This window comes from Caretta caretta, chromosome 3, assembly GCF_965140235.1.
Source record: "Caretta caretta isolate rCarCar2 chromosome 3, rCarCar1.hap1, whole genome shotgun sequence".
NCBI classification, from domain to species: domain Eukaryota; kingdom Metazoa; phylum Chordata; order Testudines; family Cheloniidae; genus Caretta; species Caretta caretta.
In genome coordinates, this window is record NC_134208.1 from 195,323,351 (window position 1) to 195,348,965 (window position 25,615).

Below are 25,615 nucleotides of genomic sequence, written 5' to 3' on the forward strand. Positions count from 1 at the left end.
TGTTATTTTTATGGGGAAAAGAGGAATAAGCTACGGACCATGAGAAGAACTACTCATGCGGATGCTCATCAACCCAAAACTCTTGATGAAGATCCAGTCAGCTAGGCTCAGTTATGCTAGTGGTGAATTGGGACCAAGATCTTTTCTTTATTAATAGCTAGGGCTGTCAATTTTTTTGAGTTTATTGCGCGAGTTAACTATGATTAATGGGCAGCCCTATTAACACCATATTAAGACTTCAGCGAAGTAATGCATTTAGATATTAAACGTGCTAAGTTATAACCTTCACCTACCTTGGGCATACAAAGTAAGAACAGCTTGAATGGCTACATATACCCCAGAAAACTGGTATGTCTCAAACATTACCTGAAAAACAAAACAAAACAAAAATAAAACAAAAAACAACAAAAATGAGTGTCCAAATAAGGAGGAAATTCTTTAAAGATTTATAGCAGCTTAAAAGAAAAGTTTACATCTACTGTAATTATTAGGTGATCGAAATAATACATGTTTGCTACCTTTATTGGACAAATATTTTGTAGCATTATGTTGCATGTTGGGGCAACAACTACATGCTTTGATTCTTTGTACCCATCAGTAGCTTCTTGTAATTGCATTTTACACAACCATTCCGTTTTTTAATAAACTTCAGAAAGTGATTTATTTCACTCCAATAAGCAACACCTAAATTCTTACATAGCACTTGCGCATTCATACAATGAGAGGAAATATCAGTACGCAGAGTTGCTGTAGCCGTATCAGTCCCAGGACATTAGAGAGAAAAGGTGGGTGAGATAATATCTTTTATTGGACCAACTTCTGTTGGGGAGAGAATTTTTCGAGCTAAGACAGAGCTCTTCTTCAGGTCTGGGAAACGTACTCAACTGTCACAGCTAAATACAAGATGGAAGAGATTATTTAGCATAAGTAATTAACATATTTCAAGGGACCAATCAAGGTAAGGCGGCCTGTTAACACATCTCCAGTCAGAGGGGAAAAGGGAAGGGGAGAGAGGCTGCTGGGCAGGGAGTTGTTAGTGGGTTATGGATTGTAATAAGCCAGAAATCCAGTGTCTCTGTTCAGTCCATGATTTTTAGTGTCTAGCAAAGTTATGAATTTAAGCTCCCAGGCTCATCTTTTGACAGTGTTGTGCAGGTTTCCTTTGAGGATGAGGACTGATGGGTCAGACAGAGTGATCGCTTTGTGAAGTGTTTCATTCACAGGTGACAGGATATTTTTGTCTTTTATCATTTTTCTGTGAGAGATCATTCAAGAGAGTACTGATTGTCTGGTTTCACCCACATACACCTCTACCCTAATATAACAGTCCTCTGGAGAAAAAATCTTACCGCGTTATAGGTGGAACCGCATTATATTGAACATGCTATGGAGGGCCGGGTAGGGAAGGCTGTGCCTTCCCAAACAGCCAGCCCCACCCCCTATCCGACCCCCACCTACTTCCTGCCCCGACTGACCCCCTCAGAACCCCTGACCCATCCAACCCCCCAGCTCCTCGTCCCTTAACTGCCCCCCCCAGACCCTCTGCCCCTTATCCAACCCCCCAACCCGGCCCCCTCAACACACCACTCGGAGCAGCATAATATCGTTATATTTGCGTTCTATCGGATCGCATTATGTCGGGGTAGAGGTGTAGTTGCTATTGTGGTGTGTAGTGCACTGGATGAGGTATACCTCACGTAGTGATAGGCATGTGTCGGTCCCACAGATCTTGAAAAAATGGTTACTAATCTTTCTGTAACTGTTGTTTGAGATGTGTTGCTCATGTCCATTCAACAGGTGCGCGCGCACCGCATGTGCTGTTGCCGGAGATTTTTCCCCCTCGGTGGTATCCATCTGGCCAGCTCTAGCGCCTTCTGGTGTCGTGCACTTATGCGCTAGCGTAAAGGTGCTGCCGGCCCCACACCATCTCAGTTCTTTCTTGCCAACCAACCAGGAGAGAGTGTTGTGGAATGGACATGAGCAACACATCTTGAAGAACAACAGTTATGGAAAGGTTAGTAAACATTTTTTCTTCTTCGAGTGCTTGCTTGTGTCCATTCCACGTTAGATGACTCTCAAGCAGTACCCAAGGAGGTGGGCTCAGAATTCATGGACATGCAGACTACAACACAGCTCTCCTGGACCTGGCATTGTCTTGAACCTGTTGAGTGATGGCATAGTGGGATGAGAAGCTATGCACCAATGACCAGGTTGAAGCAGATGCCTTGGATTGGAACCTGCACAGGTATGCTGCTGAAGAGGCCTGAGCTCTCATGGAGTGAGCAATCACGATGGCCGGAGGTGGGACATCTACCTGCTCATAGCATGCCAAAATAGAGGAGGTTATCCAGGATGAGAATTCCTAGGCTGAGGCTAGTAGGCCTTTCATCCTTTTTTCTACTGCCACAAAAAATTGCATGGATCTGTGAAAGAGTTTAGTCCTCTTGATGTAGAAGGCCAGGGCATGCCTAACATCCAATGAGTGATGCTGCTGCTCTTCTGAATTCTTGAGAGGCTTCAGAAAGACAAATGGCAGGAAAATGGCCTGATTGCTTTGGAACTGCAAAACAACCTTTGGCAGAAAGACTGGGTGGGGGCACAGTTGGACCTTATCCTTGAGAAACACAGTGTATGGTAGCTCTGATGTAAGGGCTTTGATTTTAGAGGGCACAATGCCAGTGGTTCAAAGGGAGGACCTGTGAGCCTCAACGGAACCAGGATTAAATCCCACGGGGGTGGGATTGGCTTGCGGACCGGAGGATAAAGGAAAGGCCTTTAAGAAAGTGGACTGTCATTTCATGAGAGAACACTAACCTGCAGTTCACCTCTGTGTGGGAAGGCCAAAATGCACCTTGATAGACACAAGGGCTAGACCCTATTGCTTAAGATGGAACAAATAATCCAGGATAGACTGAAGGGAAGATTGAGTCAGAAAGTGGTCTCGTTGAGACACCCATATTGAGAAACACTTCAATTTGGCGAGGCAGGTAGCCCTAGTGGATGGCTTCCTACTACCCACCAAGACCTGTCAAACTTGTTCCAAACAGGCCTGCTCCTCTGGGTTCAGCCATGTAACATCCATGCAGTTAGGTGAAGGGAGCTGAGGTTCAGGTGGTGTAACTGACTGATCTTGAGAGATCAGGTCCAGGCAGAATGGGAGCAGAAGTGAGGTTGCTACTGATAGATCTAGCAGTATGCTGAATCAGTGTTGGCGTAGCCACACAGAGCCTATAAGAATAACTCTTGCCTTGTCCAGTTTGATTTTCAGAAGGATTTAGTGAACCAGATGAACCAGGGGGAATGCATAGAATAGGAGTTCTGTTCAAGGAAGCAGGATGGCATCTGAGAGGGAGCCTGGGCTGTGCCTGCTCAGTGAGCAAAACTGCTGGCATTTCCTGTTCTGCTTGGTCACGAAGGAGGTCCACCTGGGGAGACATCCACCTTTGGAAGATAAACCTGGTGACCTCTGGGTGAAGGGACCACTCGTGGTGAGAGGAGAAGGATCTGCTGAGGAGATCCGCCAGTGCATTCCAGGGTTCCGGAAGATGGGAAGCCTCAAGGTGGATGGAGTGCTTCGTGCAGAAGTCCCATAGACAGATGGCCTCCTGACACAGGGCAGAGGAATGAGCTCCTCCCTGCTTGTTGATATAGAACATGGCCACAGTGTTGTCTGTCAGAACTTGCACGACCTTGCCTGTGATCCAGGAAAAGAACACTTAGAAGCTAAGTGGGTTACTCTGAGCTCCCTGATGTTTATGTGCAGGGAGAGTTCTTTCTGGAACCACAGGCCTTGAGTCCTGAGGCTGTCAAGGTGGGCTCCCCAACCTAGGTCTGATGCGTCCAAGACTAGGGACGCTGATGGCTGGGGTACAACAAAGGGGACTCCCATCATCACAAACCATGAGTCCTTCCACCAGTCAATGGAGATGAGGACCAGGGATTGAACAGTAAGCAGCTAGTAGCCCAAGTAGTATCTGTTTGGGGAATAAACTAAAGCTTGCCATGTCTGCAGGGGCCTGCAGCATAGCGTTGCATTGCGGACCATGTATTTGCACACAGCCATGTGTCCCAGTAGCTTGTGGCAAACCCAGCCTATCCTGATTGGGTGGACCATGACCTTGCATATCAGGTCCAACATAGTCTGGAACCGGACCTCTGGAAGGCTCTGCCTTGGGTCGAGTCGAGCACTGCCTCAACAAACTCTATTCTCTGAACTGGAATAAGAGTTCATTTTCACTCGTTTACAAACAGGCCCAGCACTCAAAAGGTGGCTTGGACTGGGCTGACGCTGTTCTTTACTTGAGCCTCTGTATGACCTTGGATTACTCTGTCTTCGAGGTACAGGTAGACCTGAATGCCTTGCTGTCTGAGGAAGGCAGCTACCACCGCCATGCACTTCATGAAAACCTGAGGGACAGTGAACAGGCAGAAGGGAAGAGAGGTGAATTGATAATGAGTCTGGTTTACAATAAACCTGAGAATTCTTCTGTGGCCACGGAAAACAGAAATGAGAAAGTAAGTGTTCTTCAAGTCGAGGGCGGTGTACAATTCCCTGGATCCAGAGAGGGAATGATGGAGGCCAGAGAGAGACCATGCATAACCTCAGTTTCTTGAGACATCTGTTGAGACAACGCAGGTCCAGGATCAGACAAAGGCCCCCTTTGGGATTAGGAAATAACAGGAGTAAAACCCCTTCCCTCTCAAGTTTCAAGGTATCTCCTCCATGGCCCCCATCCGTAGGAGGGTCTGCATCTTCTGGCCAAGGAGTTGCTAGTGAGAAGGCCTGCTTGGGCCCACCAAAGTACGTATCAGACCCCAGCAGGAAGGTTGAGGTGAATGGAATCAGTTGACAGTGCTTGTAACCTTTCCTTTTTCTCTTATAGGGGTCCTGTCTCGGAGGAGGAGTCAAGAAGCATAGCAGCTGTTGAGGCCTTAAGTGCTTTCTTGAAGCAGACAAAGCATAGAGGCCTAGGATCCTGAGGGTAGACCTTGAATCCTTCAGACTACGTAGTCTTGTGTCCCTCTGTTCTGAAAATAGTGAGGAGCCTTTGAAATGGAGGTCCATTGGATAGACTGGAGCTCCTGAGGGATTCCCGAGGACTGAAGCCAAGAGCATCATCTCACGGTGACAGAGGAGGCCTTTGTCCTAGCCACTGCATCTGCTGCGTCCAGTGCCGCTTGAAGAGAGGCTCTGGCAACATTCTCTCTTTTTTAAGAGGCCTGAGAATTCCTGCCTTCAGTCTTGGGGCCTGGAGTCCTTAAATTTGGACAGGGAATCCCACAAATTGTAGTTGTATTTCCCCAGTAAGACTTGCTGGTTTGAGATATGTAGTTGTAGACCACCTATTGAATAATTTTCCTCCCAAACAGATCAAGTTTCTTTGTGTCCTTCTGTTTCAGGGTACCACTCAACTGCCCTGTCCGTCCCTTTCGTCAGCCGTCCATACAACAAGGCGCCCAGAGTGGGGTGAGAGTACAGATACTCATACCCGCTGGCTAGCACATAATATTTCTTCTCTGCCCTCTTCGAAGTGAGGGGGAGGGGAAAGAGAAGATGAAGTCTGCCAGAGGTTTGATCGGACCCATTACTGCTACATCCTGTAAATTGGTACTTGGGTTGGTACTGGAGTTGGGGTCCGATGCTGGTTGTGGAGGAGTGGGAGTCCGCCTCTCAGAAGTAACTGAGTAGAAACGTTGGGAAGGTGGATCTGGTATGGGGGAAAAACACCAAGAGTTCCAGAAGGGCCAATGCATAAGCCACTGTTCTTCTCGCCAGATACCAGCAGGAGGACCCGTACTGAGGTGTGGCGGCATGTACCACGGGGGGCCCTTAGGTTGAACACAGGGCTCTGCATCAGACTCAGATTAAGAATCCTCTTTAGGTGTCCAAGGGAAACGGTACCTCTCGCTGCCTCCAATCAGTACTGAGGGTCTGGTTACTGGTGTTGGGCTTGGGATGACATCTCAGAGGACAGAAGAGTGGGCTTGCCTCTAGAAGGAGATGGTGGGCCTGGAGCCAGGGAAGGAGCTTGGAGCACCATACTCTCTCCTGCTAGAGGACAACGAAGCTAGCGGCTGACCTAATGGTGTCAGCAGGACTGGGAGCATCTAACGTGGAATGGACATGAGCAACCACTCAAAGAAGAAAGGTGTACTGTAGGAGGGTGTTGATCACTGTAACAGTGGAGATATGTCTGCAGGTTTTGTATCTATTGTTCTAGCTGGGTCTAGTGCCGCTTTGAGCTGGTGTGTCCTGGTCTGTGGAGAGCTTGCAGCTGATGAGCTTAGAGAGGTTGCGAATTCAGGAAAGATTTCTGACACTCCACCATAAAAGTAGATCACATCATGGAACAGGCCACCCAAAAACCTCAAGAGAACCTGCTTTAATACGCAAATAAAATCCCCTCTACTTGTCAACTATCACACTGGAATCCATACAGGGTATCATCAAACAATTACATGGCTTATTACAACCATCTATAATCAACTAACGACCCCCTTCAACTGCCCTCTCCCCTCCCTACTTGAGGGGTGTTAATGGGTCACTTCACCTTGAATGGTTCCTTGTGTTTGCTAAACAATCTGTTCAACCTTGTACTTATCACACTTTGAGTAGTTTCCTAAACCTGAAGAAGAGCTGTGTGTAAACTCAAAAGCTTGTCTTTCTTACCAACAGAAGTTGGTCCAACAAAAGGTATTACCTCACCCACCTTGTTTCTCTAGGACCTATCCGTGTAAGTTAATAAACATATTCCACATTAATTTAAGCAGGGGAGGGGGGAAGGGGAGGGTTTAATGCTTGTAAATAAAACCCACACACCACTTTTTTCATAGCTTTAGTGAACTGAACTGTTTTTCAAAAAACAAAGAAAAAAACAACCACAACTAATTGACGAGTGGGAGGCAGCCATGTACTTCATTACTGCAATTTGACTTTGGAATGAAGTTAGACAAGGTGGGTGAGGTAATTTCTTTAATTAGACCCATTTCTGTTGGTGAAAGAGAGGGGCTTTCGCGCTTCCACAGGGCATGGAACCTACTGTTTGTTAAAGGTGTGCATTCCTGTCACTTTCTGAAGATCATCTAACTTTTTTTCCTGTTGCCAACGTCTATTTGACTCATTCCTTCAACTGTCTTTTGTGCGATATACAGAAGACGGACCCTATAGCTGCAGTGTAAGAAATAGGGCCAGCCCCTTACAATAAATCTATTCACAGCACCAATCGTGGGCATCGGAGCCTGTACCACAAGCTATTTTATACAGCTCTGCCTTCCTGTTCCCTGTTCTTGGTGAAGATAGAATGGACTGCAGTGTGGCCAACTCATGATTTTATCATCAGTCTCTCAATATTTGGTGTTTTTCTTAAAGCACCAGCTGCTGGAATGAAGAGATTGCATGAGATTCTCAGGTTTCATTATTAAAAAAAAAAAAAAAAGTGCATGGTTGTGAAGAAAATTTTGAAAATGTAAGCGAATGTATCCTAAAGCCTGAGAAACCAGATAGCAAATAAAAAGAACCCAAAAATTACTATTTAAAAATAATAATGTAAATTTCTGAGGCCTTGCTAAGGATTCTTAAATTATATAACATTTTAAGAAAAACGTTTACTGCATATAATACGAAGTAAAGGTAACTTGTCTTTCAAACACATTAACATCCTGCTGCTATAGGCAAGTATAAATGACACAGACTTCCTGGATTTAAAAAAGCAATATGTTAAAGTCAGGCACAGTTGAAATCGTACAGCTAAATAACCACAATATTTAATAATACCTTGCAAACGTGTATCGTTCTAAGAAAAGCACTCATCAAAACTTACACAAGTTAAATATCAAAGAGTTCTTATCCTGTGCTCTAGCTCTCCTTAACCATTAATTTGCCTTTATCTTATAATTTTAAATACAGTTTGACTATTTAAAGAAACAGACTCCACAGACTTAGGACAGTGCTTCATGGAGTAGTTCTTTTATCCAGTTTACAGCGAAGGCAAGAAAGACTGAGTGAACAAAACACTCCGTTTATTACAGCCATGAGTCACAAGTGATTGACCACTTCCCCTTGTCTCAGTATGCTATTACCAGAGCAGAAAAAACTGATAAGAATTCAGTAGCTTTTAGCATTCAAGACTAGTTAAACCAGAAATGCTCTGACAGCTGACTATTTAAAACAAACAGCTCTAGGAAAAGATGACATTTCACTTCTCTTAAAATATCTAAATGAATCAAGCACTGACTTTTCCCAACTTCTCCTTGGCACTGTTTCAAAAAGTCTGCTGTTAACAGGGCTCGATTTAAAAGATTGCCCAGTTTCACAAATTTGTTCCTTGGCTGGTTAAGATCTACAGTCATATTTCATAGCTTTTTTGCTCAAGTTTTAGTGATCTGCAAAGTATGTCTCAATATTTTAAAACAAGTTTGAAATTAAGGGGGCATTCTTTTTTAAAGTATTTTCTTTCCCCTGCCCCCCATCACTCTCTGGCGTACAGTAGAACCTCAGAGTTATGAATGGCAGAGTTACGAACTGACCAATCAACCGCACATCTTGTCGGTAACCGGAACTGCACAATCAGGCAGCAGCAGAGACAAAGGGGGGAAAAAAGCAGGTACGGTACAGTACTGTATTAAACATAAACTACTAAAAAAATAAAGAGAAAGCAGCATTTTTCTTCTGCATAGTAGAATGTTTCAAAGCTGTATTAAGTCAATGTTCAGTTGCAAACTTTTGAAAGAACAACCGTAACATTTTGTTCAGAGTTACGAACAACTTCCACTCCCAAGGTTGTTTGTAACTCTGAGGTTCTACTGTATAAGCCTTCAGATTTCTCCCATATAAAGTATTGTACCATGTCTTCTCCTCCTTCTATTAAGTCTCTAACATTAAAAGACTCTACTGAACTCCCACTTGACCTCCCCTCCCAGATTTTACTTTCTCGATTTTCAAAAGGCACAAATGACAGCTAGATGCTTAACTGCCATTTGTGCTTTTAAAAATCTCCCCCCAGACCATACTACTGCTGTTCTATTGTATATGAGAGCAAAACACTCCATGAGTTACAGACCCCATTTAACCAAAAAAAAAAAACAAAACCACAACCCCAAACAACTCAACACATATCCCTCACAGGGTCAACACTACGAAGAAAGGAAATGAGCAAAATTTACTTTTACTGACCTCATTTTTTAACAGTAACTAGGCTAATTCTGCAATGAGATAATGCTGTGACACTTAGTTGGAGTTTAAAAATAAAGTAATGCCAGCATATTTAGGAATTGCTGCAGAGATCTTGACAGAAAAAGTGCTATCTTGTATGGTTAAAAATTGACTATCCAAAGCCTGCTAACCCAAGTACACTGTAAACAAAACTGGAAAGACCAGCATACATTTTTCCAAAACATTTGCGTGAGCGTGATACATAGGAAGACGGAAGTCAAGGAGTACGAAATGTACAAAGATCAGGCTATGGAGCACCTTGCTGTAGGGTTCTTAAAAAACTGACTCCGTGATGTGGAAGACAGTTTGGTAGAATACCTACTCACCTTGCACATTCAGGTATGTGCAAGATACCACAAGTTAGGGGTAGGGTTCTGCAGTGGCCATGATCTAATGTGCACAAACACAGCAGTTCAGTAAGTTACAAGGCAGAAATAGTATTCTACCTCAAAAGGGAGCGTGGGAAAGAACAGCAAGCAAAACAAGAAACTGTCTGAGCTTCTAGACCTCAACTGACACAGAATTACTGCTGTTCCCAATCTGTATGAATTCTACTGCTCATAAAATGAACCAAAATTGTAATGGGAGAAAGGTATGTAACAATTTCTATCTGCCCATAACCAGAATATGCATACAGGATTAGTTACTGCGTTCGCATGTTCCACTATATTCCTGGAAAGATATACTTTTTGCAGTAAACACATAAGACTTCTGTTTTTAGCTATGCTTATTTCAGACATTTTAGGACTTATTTTGTTTGACATCTATAATTGCAGTCTCGCCACATGCATGGCACACACCACATTTGACAAATCTGATATCCAAATAGTATCAAGAATATTTTCCTCAAAATAAATCTTTGCTTCTATTAAAGTTGTTGTTTTGTTGCCAGTCCAATGCCTTTCTCCAAAAATGGCAGGAGCCCAACAATAAAGCACTGGAAGCTAGAAAAAGAGAATGCTCTAGAATACTAAACAATGGAGTTGTAAGGGGTGACAATGCCAAAGAATGCTTCCACCACACCACAGAATACACCACAGAAAGGTACACAACTGGGCTGTTCCTCAGAGGGGATGTTACAGGTGTGAGAATTTAACGGCTATGCAGAGGTTGAGACAAAAGTTACACAAAGACACTTATAAAGCTAATTACACTGAAGAGCAAAGCGGAAATTGTCTCTCTTTAAGTATGTTCTGAAACAAACCACGGCAGTGCTTTAGCATTGTCAGTGCAGACTAGCCCTAACAAAAGCCAGGCAGACTAAAATAACGGTTAGGATTTCTCAGGATATGTTAAGTGCACACAGTCAAAATGACTTTTCATAAAAACTCATTTCAATTAATCATTTCTTTAAGAAGCAATTGTGTTGCATTGCACCAAGGATTTCATGATAAATATACCAGAATTATTATAGCTTCATTACATATTATTGCGAAGCTGTTTCTGCTCTTAACTCAGTCTTTCATCTGATCTCAGATTGGCCTCTCATACTAGCTTCAAAAATAGAAAAAAATTGGATAATGGTTTGATTCTTTTCCTATAACATTACCTTTTAAAACTAGAAAGATTTGATTTCATCATGCTGTGATCAATACAAAAGCTGAGGCATTAAAAGAACTAAAGTTTTTACAGGTTTCAGAGGAACAGCCGTGTTAGTCTATATTCGCAAAAAGAAAAGGAGTACTTGTGGCACCTTAGAGACTAACCAATTTATTTGAGCATGAGCTTTCGTGAGCTACAGCTCACTTCATCAGATGCATACCGTGGAAAGTATGCATCTGATGAAGTGAGCTGTAGCTCACGAAAGCTCATGCTCAAATAAATTGGTTAGTCTCTAAGGTGCCACAAGTACTCCTAAAGTTTTTACTTCACTCAAAAAACTATAAAAGTGTTTATATAAAAAGGCTAAATGCTCCACACACACACAAAAAATTCTTAATTCCCTTGCTCATATTTCAGGTTTACGTTCTCTGAATTGGTGTAATAAAGTACGGTAATTTCCCCCCAGTGAAGACTATGAAACAACAGAGTATAGAAAACACATTTCAGAAGTTATAGTGAGCTCAAACAAGATCATTTTGTACTAGAATAATCACAACAGAGTCTTTGGATAAGCCATGTTAGGATATAGATATTCAGGCCTTTCTGTAAAGGCCTATACTCTAAGAATTTAGGTGTATTCTCATCACTTAGCTAGTTATAGAGGTAGAAAAGAAAGGATCAAAAATCACTGTCTGCTGGTGTAAGGGCCTTCTCTTACTGTGACAGTCACATCCTCACATTCCGAACTAGTCACATTGAAAGAAGGTGCTATTGGGCTGTTAGGAATACAATCCTGTCCTGATAATGCCGATCAGCCCCAGAGAAAGGGAAGGGCCTAGAAGATGTAAAAGGAAACTTAGTTTGATAACATCCTGTCTGGCAAGAACTCACCTATCAATAGCTGGGATGTGAAATCCTCATTTCTTTGTTGTTCTATCACTGTAGCACCTTCTTTCAATGTGACTAGTTTGGAATGTGAGGATGTGACCGTTCACTTCCCAGCTTATGGCTGCCTCTGCTGTTTAGCCAAAGATCTTAGCCTAAGAACAGGGCCTCAGACTGTCACAGTAAGAGAAGGCCCTTACACCAGCAGACAGTGATTCTGATTCTTTCTTTTCTACCTCTATAACTAGCTAAGTGATAAGAATACACCTAAATTCTTAGAGTATAGGCCTTTACAGAAAGGCCTGAATATCTATATCCTAACAAGCCAGAAAAACAAAAAACAACCACATCCTGATAGATTTCTGAATGGCCGAGAAACCTGATAAGGAAATTCAATCATTCATGCCACGAAGGCAGCCATACATTTGTTAGAACTGTTCAGTCTGTCTATTGCACCACATTAGTCAGTCAGTCATGAATGTACCTGATAAAGCAGACATGACTAGTTAACGTTGCTTTACATAGCATTATGAGATGACATCATTTAACGTTCATGAGCTCACTCCCCCCAAAACCTCAAGTTTCATATCCGTTAACACTAATGTTCTACAGAGTCTTTGAAAGTTTTCAGTTAAAATATCACCTTTTTAATAATCAATTTATTCCTGCAGCAAAGTCTCTGAAAGAAGAGGTTATTACCGAGGTATTCTCTGCCACATTTGAAACTATACTGAATATTTACATTAACAGAGGTCTATTTGCTAGAGTAATAACGTGACAGAAAGTCAACAAATTTTATGTTATTCTCACATTACTACCTTTCCAAAACTGTGAGACTTTGTGACAAATAATTATTAAAAATAGGAATTGTATAAGGAGCTATTTCTTTTATATGAGGCACTTGACCATCTAAGTCAATGCTGGATTGGGGATGCAGCCTAAGGGTATGTCTAAACTGAAATTAAAAACCCACAGCTGGCCTGTGCCAGCTGACTGGGGCTGTTTAAACTGTAGTGCAGACATCTGGCTTCAGGCTGGAGGCCAGGCTCTAGGACCCTGCGAGGTGGGAGAGTCCCAGACCTCAGGCTGCAGCCAGAGCTGGAACGTCTACACCATCTACACCACAATTAAATGGCCGCACACCTCAAGCCCGAGTCAGCTGGCACAGACCAACTATGGTGTTTAATTGCAGTGTAGACATACCCTCTACGACCTCACCCACTCCAGACTGCACTGTGGCACCCGACAACTAGTTGCAGGACCTCCTTTCTAGAAAGGCTGTTATTAGATAGTCCCCAGAACCTATTACAGATTTGGAGGGCGGGGGAGGGGGGAAGAAGATGTGCTGGCAAAAATTGACTCTTTCTTAACATGTCCCAGGTGCCTACAGCAACACTATACACTCTGCCTGGTAAACCACTCCTTACTTCCAAGCCACCACCTTAATTTCCCTTGTAAACTCTGCTAATCTCCCAGCTGGAGTCAAATTCATTTAGGGCCTGATCCTGAGAAATGCTGAGAACTCTGGCACTAATCCAATATACAGTAGTCAATGGGACTGCTCACATGCTTAAAGATAAGCATGAACTTTAGTGCTTTGCTTGATTTGGTCTACTCAGAATACTGCAGGATTAACTCATTGAGAAAGGGAGGTGAAGGAAGATTAACTGGGTTTTGGAAGACCTTTCCTATGTATTAGGCATCAGCTCACCTTATTGGGTCAATGGGGATGGGATGTGCAGGCATACCTGAACTTCAGTGCCTGAATCAGTGATTTCCTGGTCCAGAAGCTTGCACGGGACTGCTAGTCTGTTTAGACTTTAGGACTAAGTAGGATTGTTTGCCCTTGGATAAACTAGGAAGGTGATTATTCTGGGCTGTAACCAATTCTCCCATTTTCTGCAAGGAAGAATGTTGCCTTGAGGGGTTATCTTACATTTTAAAAAAGCAGTGACCTCTTAGACAAAATTTAGTGCCTGCCATCATCAATTCCTGCTCTCCACAAATAGATTTTCCTTATTCAAGTCAAGAAACATACCTCTACAATCTTCTCCCTGTTTTTCGTTGGGTTCATGGGAGGCTCCGTGAGTAGTATTTTACAGTTTTTCGTATCAATGTTAAGTTTTTCTGGTCCAAATGTGTAGTCCCAGAGGTGCTTCATATCATCCCAGTTCCGGACTATGCCATTCTCCATTGGGTAGTTCACTTCCAGCATTGAGCGTAATTCACTTGCTTCATCACCAACCATAAGATCCTATAAAGTCACAGTATTGAAGTTTTTATGTCAGTTTGCAAGAATTTTCATTATTCTTTAGCAGTTTTTGATTATTAAGAATAAAAGATATTCCAACTTGCATCTGATTATATGTACTGAATGGCCCATGACCTGAAATTAGTTTTTATGTATAAAAAGTAGGCTTTACTGCACAAAATATTTAATGTGGCTGAGACCCATACCAGATCTTTTCAGAGAACCCGTATTTGGAAGACTTCAAAACCTTAAATCAAACTTACCGTAGTAAGAAGTTACCCTGCATTTTGTAACCATGGAACAGTAAAGAAACCTTAGTATGTACAGACGTTTACTCATTGAGATTTCCAAAATTACTTCATCAAATACTCACTTGAATAGGTTGAGATGTGAAAAAGCACATAAAAGATAGTAGGTGGGGCTAACAGAAAATTTTTTCACGCATGCTGCAAGTTTCTGTGCACATTCCCAAAACAGGGATAATGAGAGCTGCATAAGCATACAGAACAAGTAGCAAAAGCAAATAAGGGACTGGAAGTACCACACTAAACATTAAAATAAAAAGTGGTTTAACTAAGCCTTTGCCAGTAAAGTTTTAACAGGGTAGACCGATAACTGATATGTATCCCTTTTATTCCGCATCAAAAAAACAAAACAAAAAACCCCCAACCCCAGTATGATATTTTATACAAAATACACATATTACCCAGTTGTGATTCATATAGTCAATTTCTAAATTGATTATATAAGAAAACCCTTTCCTTTTCCACAGGTATTTCCTGAGGCAAGTGGGTACAATGAAATGTTACCTTTGCTTCCCACTATAGACCATCTTCTTCCAGAGGAGCCTTAATGCCTGACTTACCACCATATTTAAAGAAATGAATTAAAATATATCCTCTTTTTAAAGATCACATTTCTACAATCTAGCAAAATAATAAGTGTTTCCTTTATTAAAGTACAATGAAATGGTTGCTTTTGACCAAATTGTCTACTGCAGAGTTTACAACCCAATCACTGTGCCACTGAGAGGTAAAGGTGACTCAGATTCTCTGTTTAAGCTAAGAAAGAAAAAGACATAATGAAAAGCAAACTGGAACTTTTAAATTATTTTTAGTTTTAATAATCTAAGAAGTTACTAGTAACTGGTAAAGAAATAATTTTATTACATGATTTTTAATTTGAGTCCCCTAATCAGTTTTCTTAATTTTATAAAACAGTTTTCATAGAATGGACTATTAATGTAAAAATTAGAAACCTAAACCCCTAAACTTTAAGAAGATCATAATTTGCTAAACTTACTCCAACAAACATACCACTAAGTAACCATGTGACTACATCAGTTCTATCACAACAAATTCATAAAATTCTGACTTTATTTAACAATCGCTAGTTAAAGAACAACCATTTGAAATCTGTTCTGTGCATGACGTATACCTCAGACCAGGACAAGGTCAAGGAAAAGCCATGATCTTTTCCTATCTTCATTATTTTGTTATGTTAGATAAAGCATTTTCTAACGTTAACATTAAATTCATGTTGCTCTTATAGAAAAATGAATTATTCTTGCATCTGCACATAACTCAGGTCATGTCACAATCAGAAGCAATATACAAGATTCTTATAGTATTAGTTGCTACTAAATCAAAACAATGAACAAAGTTTAAAATAAGTAATCAAATGTAAAATGTGGGACAAGACAAAACATTAAAAAGCATCAAAATAATGCAATGGCTACTGCATCCCATAAAGCAAAAAATGGGAAACAAACAATACAGGGGCACCTCACTTACCATCTTTTTGTTATTCTACTTCAACAGGTCAAGAAAGGTGAAGAAAGAAGATAGAAGCAAGAGAGTCAGAAAAGGCCTAAAGGAAATCCTCAAATTATTTTAAGTACACAGTAGATATACAGCAGAAAAGAGATGCACGTATTGCTGCAAGTGTTCTGAGTTAGCGTAGTTAGGGCCAAGCTACCACTGTCAATGACATTGCTGTTCTTCTCAGAAGCCATTTCTGTCTGTGATTAATTTGTTTCCATTAGTTTAGTGGCGGGCTTCTCATTTTTATTCACAATATGCTATTGACAATAACTAGTGTCTTTGCATCTTTTCTAAGAAGCAAGATCTTTTATATGCCGATATCCCATTAAAAATCGAATTTTATCCAACGTGAGTGGTAGATCTGGAGTAGACTAATTGCATGGTGGATTTGGAAGCAACTAACGCCAGCACATTGCCACCAGGATCCCTGCTTTCCTCCACCTCTTTTTTTCCATAAAAATATTCATCCTTCCAGCTCTTCGAGTTGAATTTTTACTATAACAGTTATAAAAATATTAAGCTAAAATACAAACTTGTGAGTACATGAAGTTCATAAACTTAAATGCTGTTTATGTATTCATTCTAACTGAATTAAGCGCTCATGAAGTGACACAGCAACAGCAATGACCTGAAAAGGGTACAGTGCAGGCAGATTTGTGCACATTTCCCTACACAGCTCCGCATCTCAGTTCTGCCATGCAGTACCCTGCTGTGCTAGAGGGGGGCTAGGAGAATTAACAGCCATTGTACTACACAGCAAGATACGTACTTTTGTGGACAAGCAGGGACTAGGATGCCATTTTCACTTATGACCCAATCCAAGATCAAAACCTAGGCCTCCTCAGTCACCAACCCTTCCAATAGCATTTTAATAAGAAAAATATCAGCTCCAGTAGGCATGTTTACTTGCTCTACTTACACATGACAATAACATCAGGGCAAGTACTCTGCAAAGGCAGCTGCCAGAAAATCCACATCCAGTCGCAGGAGGAACACAGGGTGAATGCTGACTATATTCTCCACTCACTCAAAGCCTACAGACACCCCAGTCTATGGATTTCTGAGATAGGAACTGAGGAAGATAATTGTGGGGCATGGACTAGGAATAAAAATGAGGTAAAGTGCATACTTGGGTCTGTTCTACTACAAGGAAGTATCCCTAAAGATTCTAATTAGTTTTAAAATTGATCCATCAAAATCTATTTTAAAACCAGTTGGAAGTGCAGCGTAGTTTAGGCTCCCTAAGCCAACCATTTTTACCAAACCAGTTTCAAAAACTGCTGAAGGTAGTTTAGAAGCTGGTTCAGTAAAACTAGTTCAAGCTGCCAGGAGCCTGATCTGCACTACAACTTCAAGCAGTTTTAAAATCAATTTAGCTCAACAGGTTTTAAAACTGGTTGGAATTTTGGGGGAAACTGTTCCAGTGAAAACCACACCTTTGATGTAGCGGTGTCTCCTTATGTCCTCATTTGCTCTCCTGACAGGAATAATAGGCAAGGGAGGGTTAGGCTGCTTTTATAAAACCCTATTTTAGGGCTCATTTCACTCAGTTCCTGAATTTGGCTAGTTTTTCTGAATATTTTTAAAGAGCTAAACTGACGATGTTCTTGTCAATTTCCTTTGCTCAAGAGTCTTCTGAATGAGCCACAATGCTCTTTAATGTGTAGCTAGAATTAATCCATTCAAATTTTAGTATAATTTATCTGCCAAAAATATCTTTTTAGGAAAGCAGCAAAAATGGAATGATATCCAGAGGGGAAAAAAATGGCCCTCAGACAGTTTCACTGTACTGTCTTTCTGAATTTATCCTACATATGCACCAGGAAGGAAGATCTGAGACAGATCTGTAGGATGGTTGTTTGCTTCTCCTGACCTGGTTTATTTTGGCCTTGTCTTACAGCAACTACAATAAAGTAGACAGGTCCTGTAAAGTAGTTACAAAATAAATCAGGAGTCCAAGTCCCATTCTTCATTAAAATATCCTTGAGTGATTCTATCTTTAGAATGGGAGACATGATACAAGAAGTTAGATGCAAAAAAGCATCAACACATCATATATGACACTCCCCTCAACCCCATTCCAGAGCCTCAACTCATACTAAATCAAATACTCAGATGATCAAAGGCCATCCTAAACTGGGCTAGCAGCATTGACCATGTCAGGGCTTGAAAAATGTATCAGACCCATTACCCATAACACTAAAGCTTCTAGCCTAAGGTAGAAACAAAGCAGAAAGAAGATGGGTCCACATCAGTAATCTCCAGGAGAAATTCCTTGGTGAGACATTTCTAACCACTGTGTAGGGTGAGGGGATTTCTGCCAGGATTGTACTTTGACTCTGCTTGCGGAATCTAGCTTTCACTTCAGCTACTGGCAAGTAGATGTCTGAAAAACGTGGACCTTCAATTGCCCCCACCAAGCTTCGAGAAATGAGGAGAAGCACTCTCTCTTTCTCCCTCCATGTCCTCCCAGCTACTGTGAAGGTGAAAAGTCCTCTACTACCCAACCTCCTGGCTGCTGAGGGATGCAGGGAAGGAAATGAAAGATCTCCGCTACTTTACCCCTTTCCGGTCTAGACCTTTACTTTGCATTTTTTGTCATTCTTCCTCTTAAATAATTCTAATGCCACCTTCTACTAATGCTCATACTTTCCCCTAAGCACCAGCAAGAAACTGTTTCAGTGCTACCTCTAGGATTCCAAATATCAGGAGTGAAACTGACCAGAGTTCTGTTGATTTCACTCTGCCACTCATAGCTTTGTGAAGCAGGAGCAGCAAAGACACAAACTTTATCTGCACACTCAGGAAGTCAGCCCTGCATGTACTTAAATCTGAAATAGTATCTCTGCAATCAGAAGGGTTAGAAACATAAGCCCCCACATGCCTCAAGGAAGGTTTTCAACTCAATGCTAGTGATTAGAATTTTTTTCAAACCTGCAATATTACAATATTTTTATACTGTAAGCTCCTCAGAGCAGGGATTGTTTCTCTATTCTGTGGAAAGCATTATGTCTACCATCACTACTTAAAACATAATGAAAAATAAATACAAGCAAAGTTAGGCAACTAATACTAGTTCACAGATGGTTTTGCTTACAACTAATTGTACACTGAATAGTAAACATTACAGGTTATAGCCAATACTCACCATTGTCTCAGAATCTTGCACTAAGACTGGACAGCAAGGATCAGTCATCTGATCAATTTCTGCCTCATTTCCCCAAATCCCCTATCAAGATCTAAGAGCTCCAGCCCCCCTATGCACACTGGCCCCCTGACGGTCAGCTTCCAGTAACATTAATCTACCCTTCTGCTCACCACATGCCCCGAAGGGGTGCAGCTGCTAAAGCTCATTACTTAAGCAGTGAATCACAGGATAGACTGCTGGGGGGCATGATAAAAGAAGGAGAAAGTACTTTCATGTGTTACAGTAGAACCTCAGAGTTACGAACACCTTGTTAATTGAGGTTGTTCATAACTCTGAAATGTTCATAACTCTGAACAAAACGTTACGGTTGTTCTTTCAAAAGTTTACAACTGAACATTGACATAATACAGCTTTGAAAGTCTAATATGCACACAAAAAAATGCTGCTTTTACCCATCTTAATTTAAATGAAACAAGCACAGAAACTGTTTCCTTACCCTTTTTTTTTTTTTTTTTTTTAGTAGTTTACATTTGCAGGGGTTCTCAAACTTCATTGCACCGTGACCCCCTTCTGACAATAAAAATTACTACATGACCGCAGGAGAGGGGACCAAAGCCCGAGCCCTGCCACCCTGGGTGGGGGAGGGCCAAAGCCCAAACCCCACTGCCCCAGGTGGGGGGGACCAAAGCTGAAGCCCAAGGGCCTCAGTCCCACGCAGGAGACCTGTAACCTGAGCACCACTGCCCAGGGCTGAAGTCCTCAGGCTGCAGCTTTGGCCTGAGGAGGTGGGGCTTGGGCTTCTGCCTCAGACCCCAGCAAATCTAGGCCAGCCCCGGCAACACCATTAAAATGGGGTTGTGACCTACTTTGGGGTCCCAGCCCCGGCAACACCATTAAAATGGGGTTGCGATCTACTTTGGGGTCCCGCCCCACAGTTTGAGAACTGCTGGTGTACCGTGTTTGCTTTTTCTTTCTTTCTTTCTTTTTGTCTCTGCTGCCTGATTGCATCCTTCCAGTTCCAAATGAGGTGTGAGGCTGACTGATCAGTTTGTAACTCCGAGGTTCTACTGTAAAGACTACCGTGAATGCTTTAAACTGTTATAGAAAAAAACATTACCTTGATTTCAATGTTTCCCACTTTGGCAGTTGATCTTATAATTGGTCTTCCAACCAAAGCTGGAAAGATGTGTTCCGGAAAATTTGAGCCTGCATACCCACATTTCACAAACTGAAAAGAAAAAAGTTAAATAATTTGATTAGTTAATATATGCATCACATTTGTTTATTACTATTAAAAATATTTTAGTCTTTATGAGGAAATTTTCAAATGCAGGTAAGGAATTTTAGAAAATAAGTCACGTTGTGTTAATTTAGATGTAATAAAGGGGCCCAAAGGTGTTAACGTGATCCTGACTGTCCAACATTAAACAGTTTTAAACGAAGTTCGGGGTTTGGAAGACAGTGACCTCAGCCTGCTTTGTTCCATGGCAAACACATCATTACAAATCCTTTTATTAAAGATACAGAGAAGAAGGAAAAACAGTAGAAGCATTTGAAACGTAAAGTATTAAATATGGCTCTCATTTTAACAACATCACTTGTTCCCTTTCCCTGTATCTGGAGAGTTTTTAGAAGGAAAAAAAACTAGCCTCTTCGGTAATATTAAAGAAGGTAATGACTGTCCTTTTGGGGAAAAACAAAGAAATTAGTTGAGATGGTCTGGAGCTATTATTGCTGGTGTTGTTAAAGCCCGATCCCATTTCCTAAGATGACAAGACAAAACAAAACACACACACAACGGGGGAAAGAAAAGAATAGCAAAGACAGAAAATGCAGCTTCTGTCTCTGGTGTTGACTCTCCCACGCACTTTCACTGCTGAAAAAACCAGACACAGCACATAGACTTATTACCCATTCCAAGACCTGGCAAACTTATACCTGAAGAGGCCTATTTAGGGCATTGTGTTTAGCTACCTCTTTCTGGGCACAGGCTCACAGCAATGCTGAAAAATATGCAGTCTTGGCCAGCTAAGCCAGACTCTCTTTAGACAGAAGGGAAAAGGAGTGAGAGATATGAAAGAGAAGAAATAAGGTAAGGAAGGAAAAAGACATATTGGAGGAGGTGGGAGAAGAGAGTCTCACATCCCAGGTGGTGTTTGGGATGCGAGACTAGTGGGGGTAGTGATGTCATCTGGCCCAGTTTGGTCAGGACATCTTTCATGATAAAAAAGATCTGAGCTCCGAGGAGACAGTGGGGATGGTAGCCATGATGGTGAAGCTCACTCCCACTGGCCAATTGTTCTCCCCAAAGTCTCTTTAAGGACCCCAAAAGGTAATGATGGCTGGAATAGACCACCCTCTCATTATTCTGTCCAACAATTAGACCTAGTTTCCAATACACCAATTGTAGTTTACGGATTTCTGCTTCCACACTTTTCTTGTTTACTAAGAATGATCTTAACGTAGTTCTTGAGTAATATCAGTAGACATTTTTGCTTGAACTATTTCAGTCTGTCCCACTTTTGCACCTTTTCCCACCAATATTTGTTGTTGTAAGTTATTGCAACATCTAATGAACATATACTCACTGTTTACAGTTGAGCTCACAATTAGGGTAAATTTGTAGGCCCAAATGTACATTTACAAGTCTCTGCCTAGAACGTCAATACTCATTTTAAATAGTTTTAGAAACTTTTTTTAAGCACATATCTGAAATTTTTAAGAGATACTAATACTGCCTGTTTCATTTGGTAAAGATATGCGCGAAACCTCTGAGCTTAACTATACTGTATTTGGCTCACCTCCCCCACCATTCTTCAACTCTACATTGATCATCTTTCAGGGTGGTCCTCTGGCAGCAAGCAGCTTACTTCTCAAAACCCTTAGGGCCTGTCTCTAATACCCCATAGTTTGGGCTAATGGGGTGTGAATAGCAGTGCACAAATGCTGTGCTGTAACTCCCCAGTAAGGATACTGCAGGCACGAACTGAAAAGTTGGGCTGCAAACTTGGGGCTCTTCAGTTTGCGCCCGTAGCGTCCACATCAGGGACAGCACAGCACTTTAGCGTGCATTGCTATTCACATCTTCTTAGTCCAAACTGCAGGGTAATAAGGCATTATTAAAATTATACTTAAAAAGCCATGTAACACTTGAAAGAACTTAATGTAAGTCTACATTTTCTAAGATGTGGGACATGCTACCCTGGGATAAAGTGTTTTTTGTTTCATTTTGGGAGCGGGGAGTGGCTTGCTGTGGGAGCGGCTTGCTGTGAGAGCAGACAGATTTCAAATTTTGTCTAGCATTTCTGCTGTGTCTATAAAAACAAATGGTTTCAGAGGAACAGCCGTGTTAGTCTGTATTCGCAAAAAGAAAAGGAGTACTTGTGGCACCTTAGAGACTAACCAATTTATTTGAGCATGAGCTGTAGCTCACGAAAGCTCATGCTCAAATAAATTGGTTAGTCTCTAAGGTGCCACAAGTACTCCTTTTCTTTTTATAAAAACAAAAAGTCTCTAGCTGTTACAGTTGTGGAAAAACACTCGGATCACTTTTTGAAGGCTAACTGATGCAGTAATTTCTGCCTGAATTCTAAAGTGTGAACTGTCCTATTAATTTCAACTGATATTAACTCAAATGCCAGTTAGAATACTTTAAATATCAACACTGCTCAAAGTATGTAAGAAAGGATGGGAAGTTATACACCAGTACTTCCCTGAGAGAAGAGGAGAAGTGGTGGTGCATGAAGATATGTACATTAAAAGGAACAGTAGGTCTTTAACATTCTTTGGGGCGTTTTGGGGCGGGAGGCACATTTGGGGTTTTTTTTCCCCAAAGGGAGGCTCAACTTTCAAAAGTTTGGGAAATGTGGATATAAGTTAAGAACCTTAAATACAATGGCAAGAATTACGAATCATTTAATATGGCTCCTTACCTAGTAGCTGCTATACTTTTAATTAGCAAAATCAATTTGCATTCAGCATCAATGGAAAAACATGATGCAGGGCAAAACTTTTGTCGCCCTCACTTTTCTTCTTGTACACCACCTCCGTTTTTAAATGTGTTCTGTCTGCCGTTGGAGCCAACTTGACATGTTTGAGGGTTAGGAAGCGTGTTCTTGAGCTTATCAACTCCCTTCCACAAGTCCCGACTCCTTTCCAAAGATGAAAGGTCTTCTTCAGCAATATGGTATGAAATGGCAAGGCAAGGGCTTGTCAGCCCTTCTGCTTATTCTGAGGCTATCAATATCTAGGATTTATTCAGATCTTGTCTACACATGCAAGAGAGTGCTGCTCCTATTTATGACAGCAATTAATGGCCAACCGTATTTGGAACATCGGAACACGCTGAACAGGCTGGAGCCCAAAATCTTTTTGCCAATGCACTTATTTCCACACCTGAGTATCAGAGAGTCTGCAAAGCTATGAAGCCACTCTGATTAATGGGAGATAGAGCCTCACAAGCCTATTACCCCAATTTGATCAAACATGCTCTTTAATACAAAAGTGCATGTGACTTCATACGCTTTTATATCAATTACATGAACAGATGAGTACAACTGTCATATTTAAAGCATTGGTGAAGTTAATTTGCCTTAACACAGCTGAGGTCACTCAAGTTTGATCAAGTAGGGGTATATATTACTTTGGGAATCTGTTGGAGATGGAAACCTTATGGAGCAATGAAGCGCATTATCAAAAGTGCTGTCTGCAATGTGCAGGTAGAAAGAAGTGCTTTCCCCATAACTTATTTCCATGCTTCTAAGGTTTTGGGTGGCTGGGATGTGCCCTGTTGCAATGTTAAATGCCACTAAATGTAATTTTTGTTCACTAATTTCTTAGTTTTTTTTATACAGGTGAAGCTGCTTCTGAAGACTGTGCAAGGCTGATATGCCTTAGCAAACTGTGTGCCTGCAACCCCTTATTCTACGAAGGAGTCCACGTAAATACTCCCCAAAACACTCCATCAGAGCCTCTCATGGACTCCAGAAACTACATACAGCCACAAGCAGCTGCAGCAGCACTATACCAGTAAATCTGCCTATTGCTCCTCCCACGCCCTTTCACGCAAGTATTAAGTGTACTTCTCAACCTTCAAACACACCAACACGAGAGACCTGCAAGTGTCATGGACGCCATGTTGGCCAATACTATGAATTGAAACAATGATCTCCAAAATCGAAAGCATGAGTCTTTACAGCTTGTGCGGGGTACAGGGCCAAGTTCTCAAGCTGAGAGCTGTCACAAATACTCATTCTCTTCAGACTGGGCAGAGGATGACATACAACACAGATACACCTACCAGGAGGGTGACAAAAGTGAAATGTGCAATAAACGAGTGAAAGGTGAAGTGTGTGTTTTGGTGATTTACACATTTACAATCTACAAATCATCATAGTTTAAGTTCTACAATACTGTTTTAAAGTGGTCTTTTCACAGAGCAAATCATACACAACCCTACCTCCACATAGATCAGCAGCAGGGTTTGAACTGCTTCACCTTGAGAGCTCCAGCTTAGGCTCTTACTATTTGAACTACAGGAGTAACTGCCAGTCCCTTTCTATACCAGCCTGGAGAAGGACTAACATACACTATCCCAGGGATTATACACAACTATTTACTAGTCAGCAGCAGAATACTGGTGATCAGGCATCCTGGGTTCTATCCCTGGCTCTGGAGAAAGAATGGGGTTTATAGTGGCAGGAAACAGTACAGCTAAACTGGCTTAGTCACTCTGAAAGGCAGTGTAGTATAGTGGATAAGAGCAGGGTCTGTTACATAAGAAATTTGGGTTCACAGTGCCTTTGTATGAGCTTTCTGCTAACCTATTTAAAAACGGGGGAGTGGGAGGATTTTCAGCAGCTTGTCCCACATCTTCTGGTTTGGGGTTCATGGCCCCTTGGTCAATAATAAGTTTAGCAAGTCTGATAGGAATTTAAATAGCATTTAGAAGATGAGACCTGAACTCCTGGTCTCCTTTCCCAGCTCAGGGAACCTTTCCCCAGGCTACAGGAGGATCCGGTGAATGAGGGAGATCAGCCTTTTTTTTTTTTTAAAAAGGATTCTAGAAGTTAATGATGAGATTCATATTGCAGCAGTTTTCATCGTCAACTTAAAATTCAGTGGCTTCAGATGGCTGAACGTATTTGACACTATGGCTACAAAGTTATAACACTTTATGTACGCTACTGATCTATAACGGATATTCTAAGAGTCAGCACAAAGAGTAACAACGCTGCCGAAGAAAAGGCCCCAGAGTGTTTTTGATTTCTTGCTAAAGGAGTAAAAACGAAAAGTGACACTTGCCAACTAAAAAATCAAATCAAATCACAAATGCCTATTTTTCAGCAGCTTATTAAAAAAACTTTCCAGAACTTCAAACTATACAATCAATACACTCAAAAATCTAAAATTAGTCAAGGATAATCCATTTTTCATTTTACTGAAAAACTCCGTTTACTAAAAAGACCCCAGATATTCCCCATTCTTTCCACTGGCAAACAAATTCCCTAATGCAACCAAAATTGAAGTGTTCCTTGGGGCAGTTATCGAATTCCAAGTTCAGCACAACTAAGCATATTGTAAATGTTTAACAGCAGCAACATTTAAATGCAACATTGCATCTTACAAAGTAGTGAAGAACTACTCATTGAAAAACATCTTTGCAAGATGTACATGTCGTACATTATAATGCACAGAACAAATGTCTATTGTACATATACTTACAAGTGTGTTTTAAGAATAGTTACTTAGTTTGC

At 41.4% G+C, this 25,615-nt stretch overlaps 1 protein-coding gene across 2 annotated transcripts in view; it reads right to left on the reverse strand.

Annotated features, from left to right (window-relative positions):
* Nucleotides 1-25,615, reverse strand: part of ACTR2 (actin related protein 2) — a 42,588-nt gene that overhangs the window by 10,573 nt on the left and 6,400 nt on the right. Inside the window, exons 2-5 of one of the 2 annotated variants that reach the window (XM_048842711.2) lie at nucleotides 19,978-20,088; nucleotides 15,683-15,697; nucleotides 13,677-13,892; nucleotides 294-366 (exon numbers count right to left, since the gene is read on the reverse strand). In XM_048842711.2, coding sequence (XP_048698668.1) covers nucleotides 294-366; nucleotides 13,677-13,892; nucleotides 15,683-15,697; nucleotides 19,978-20,088 — 415 coding nt within the window. The remainder of the gene's footprint in view (nucleotides 1-293; nucleotides 367-13,676; nucleotides 13,893-15,682; nucleotides 15,698-19,977; nucleotides 20,089-25,615) is intronic. The other variant, XM_048842713.2, reaches the window with a different exon arrangement.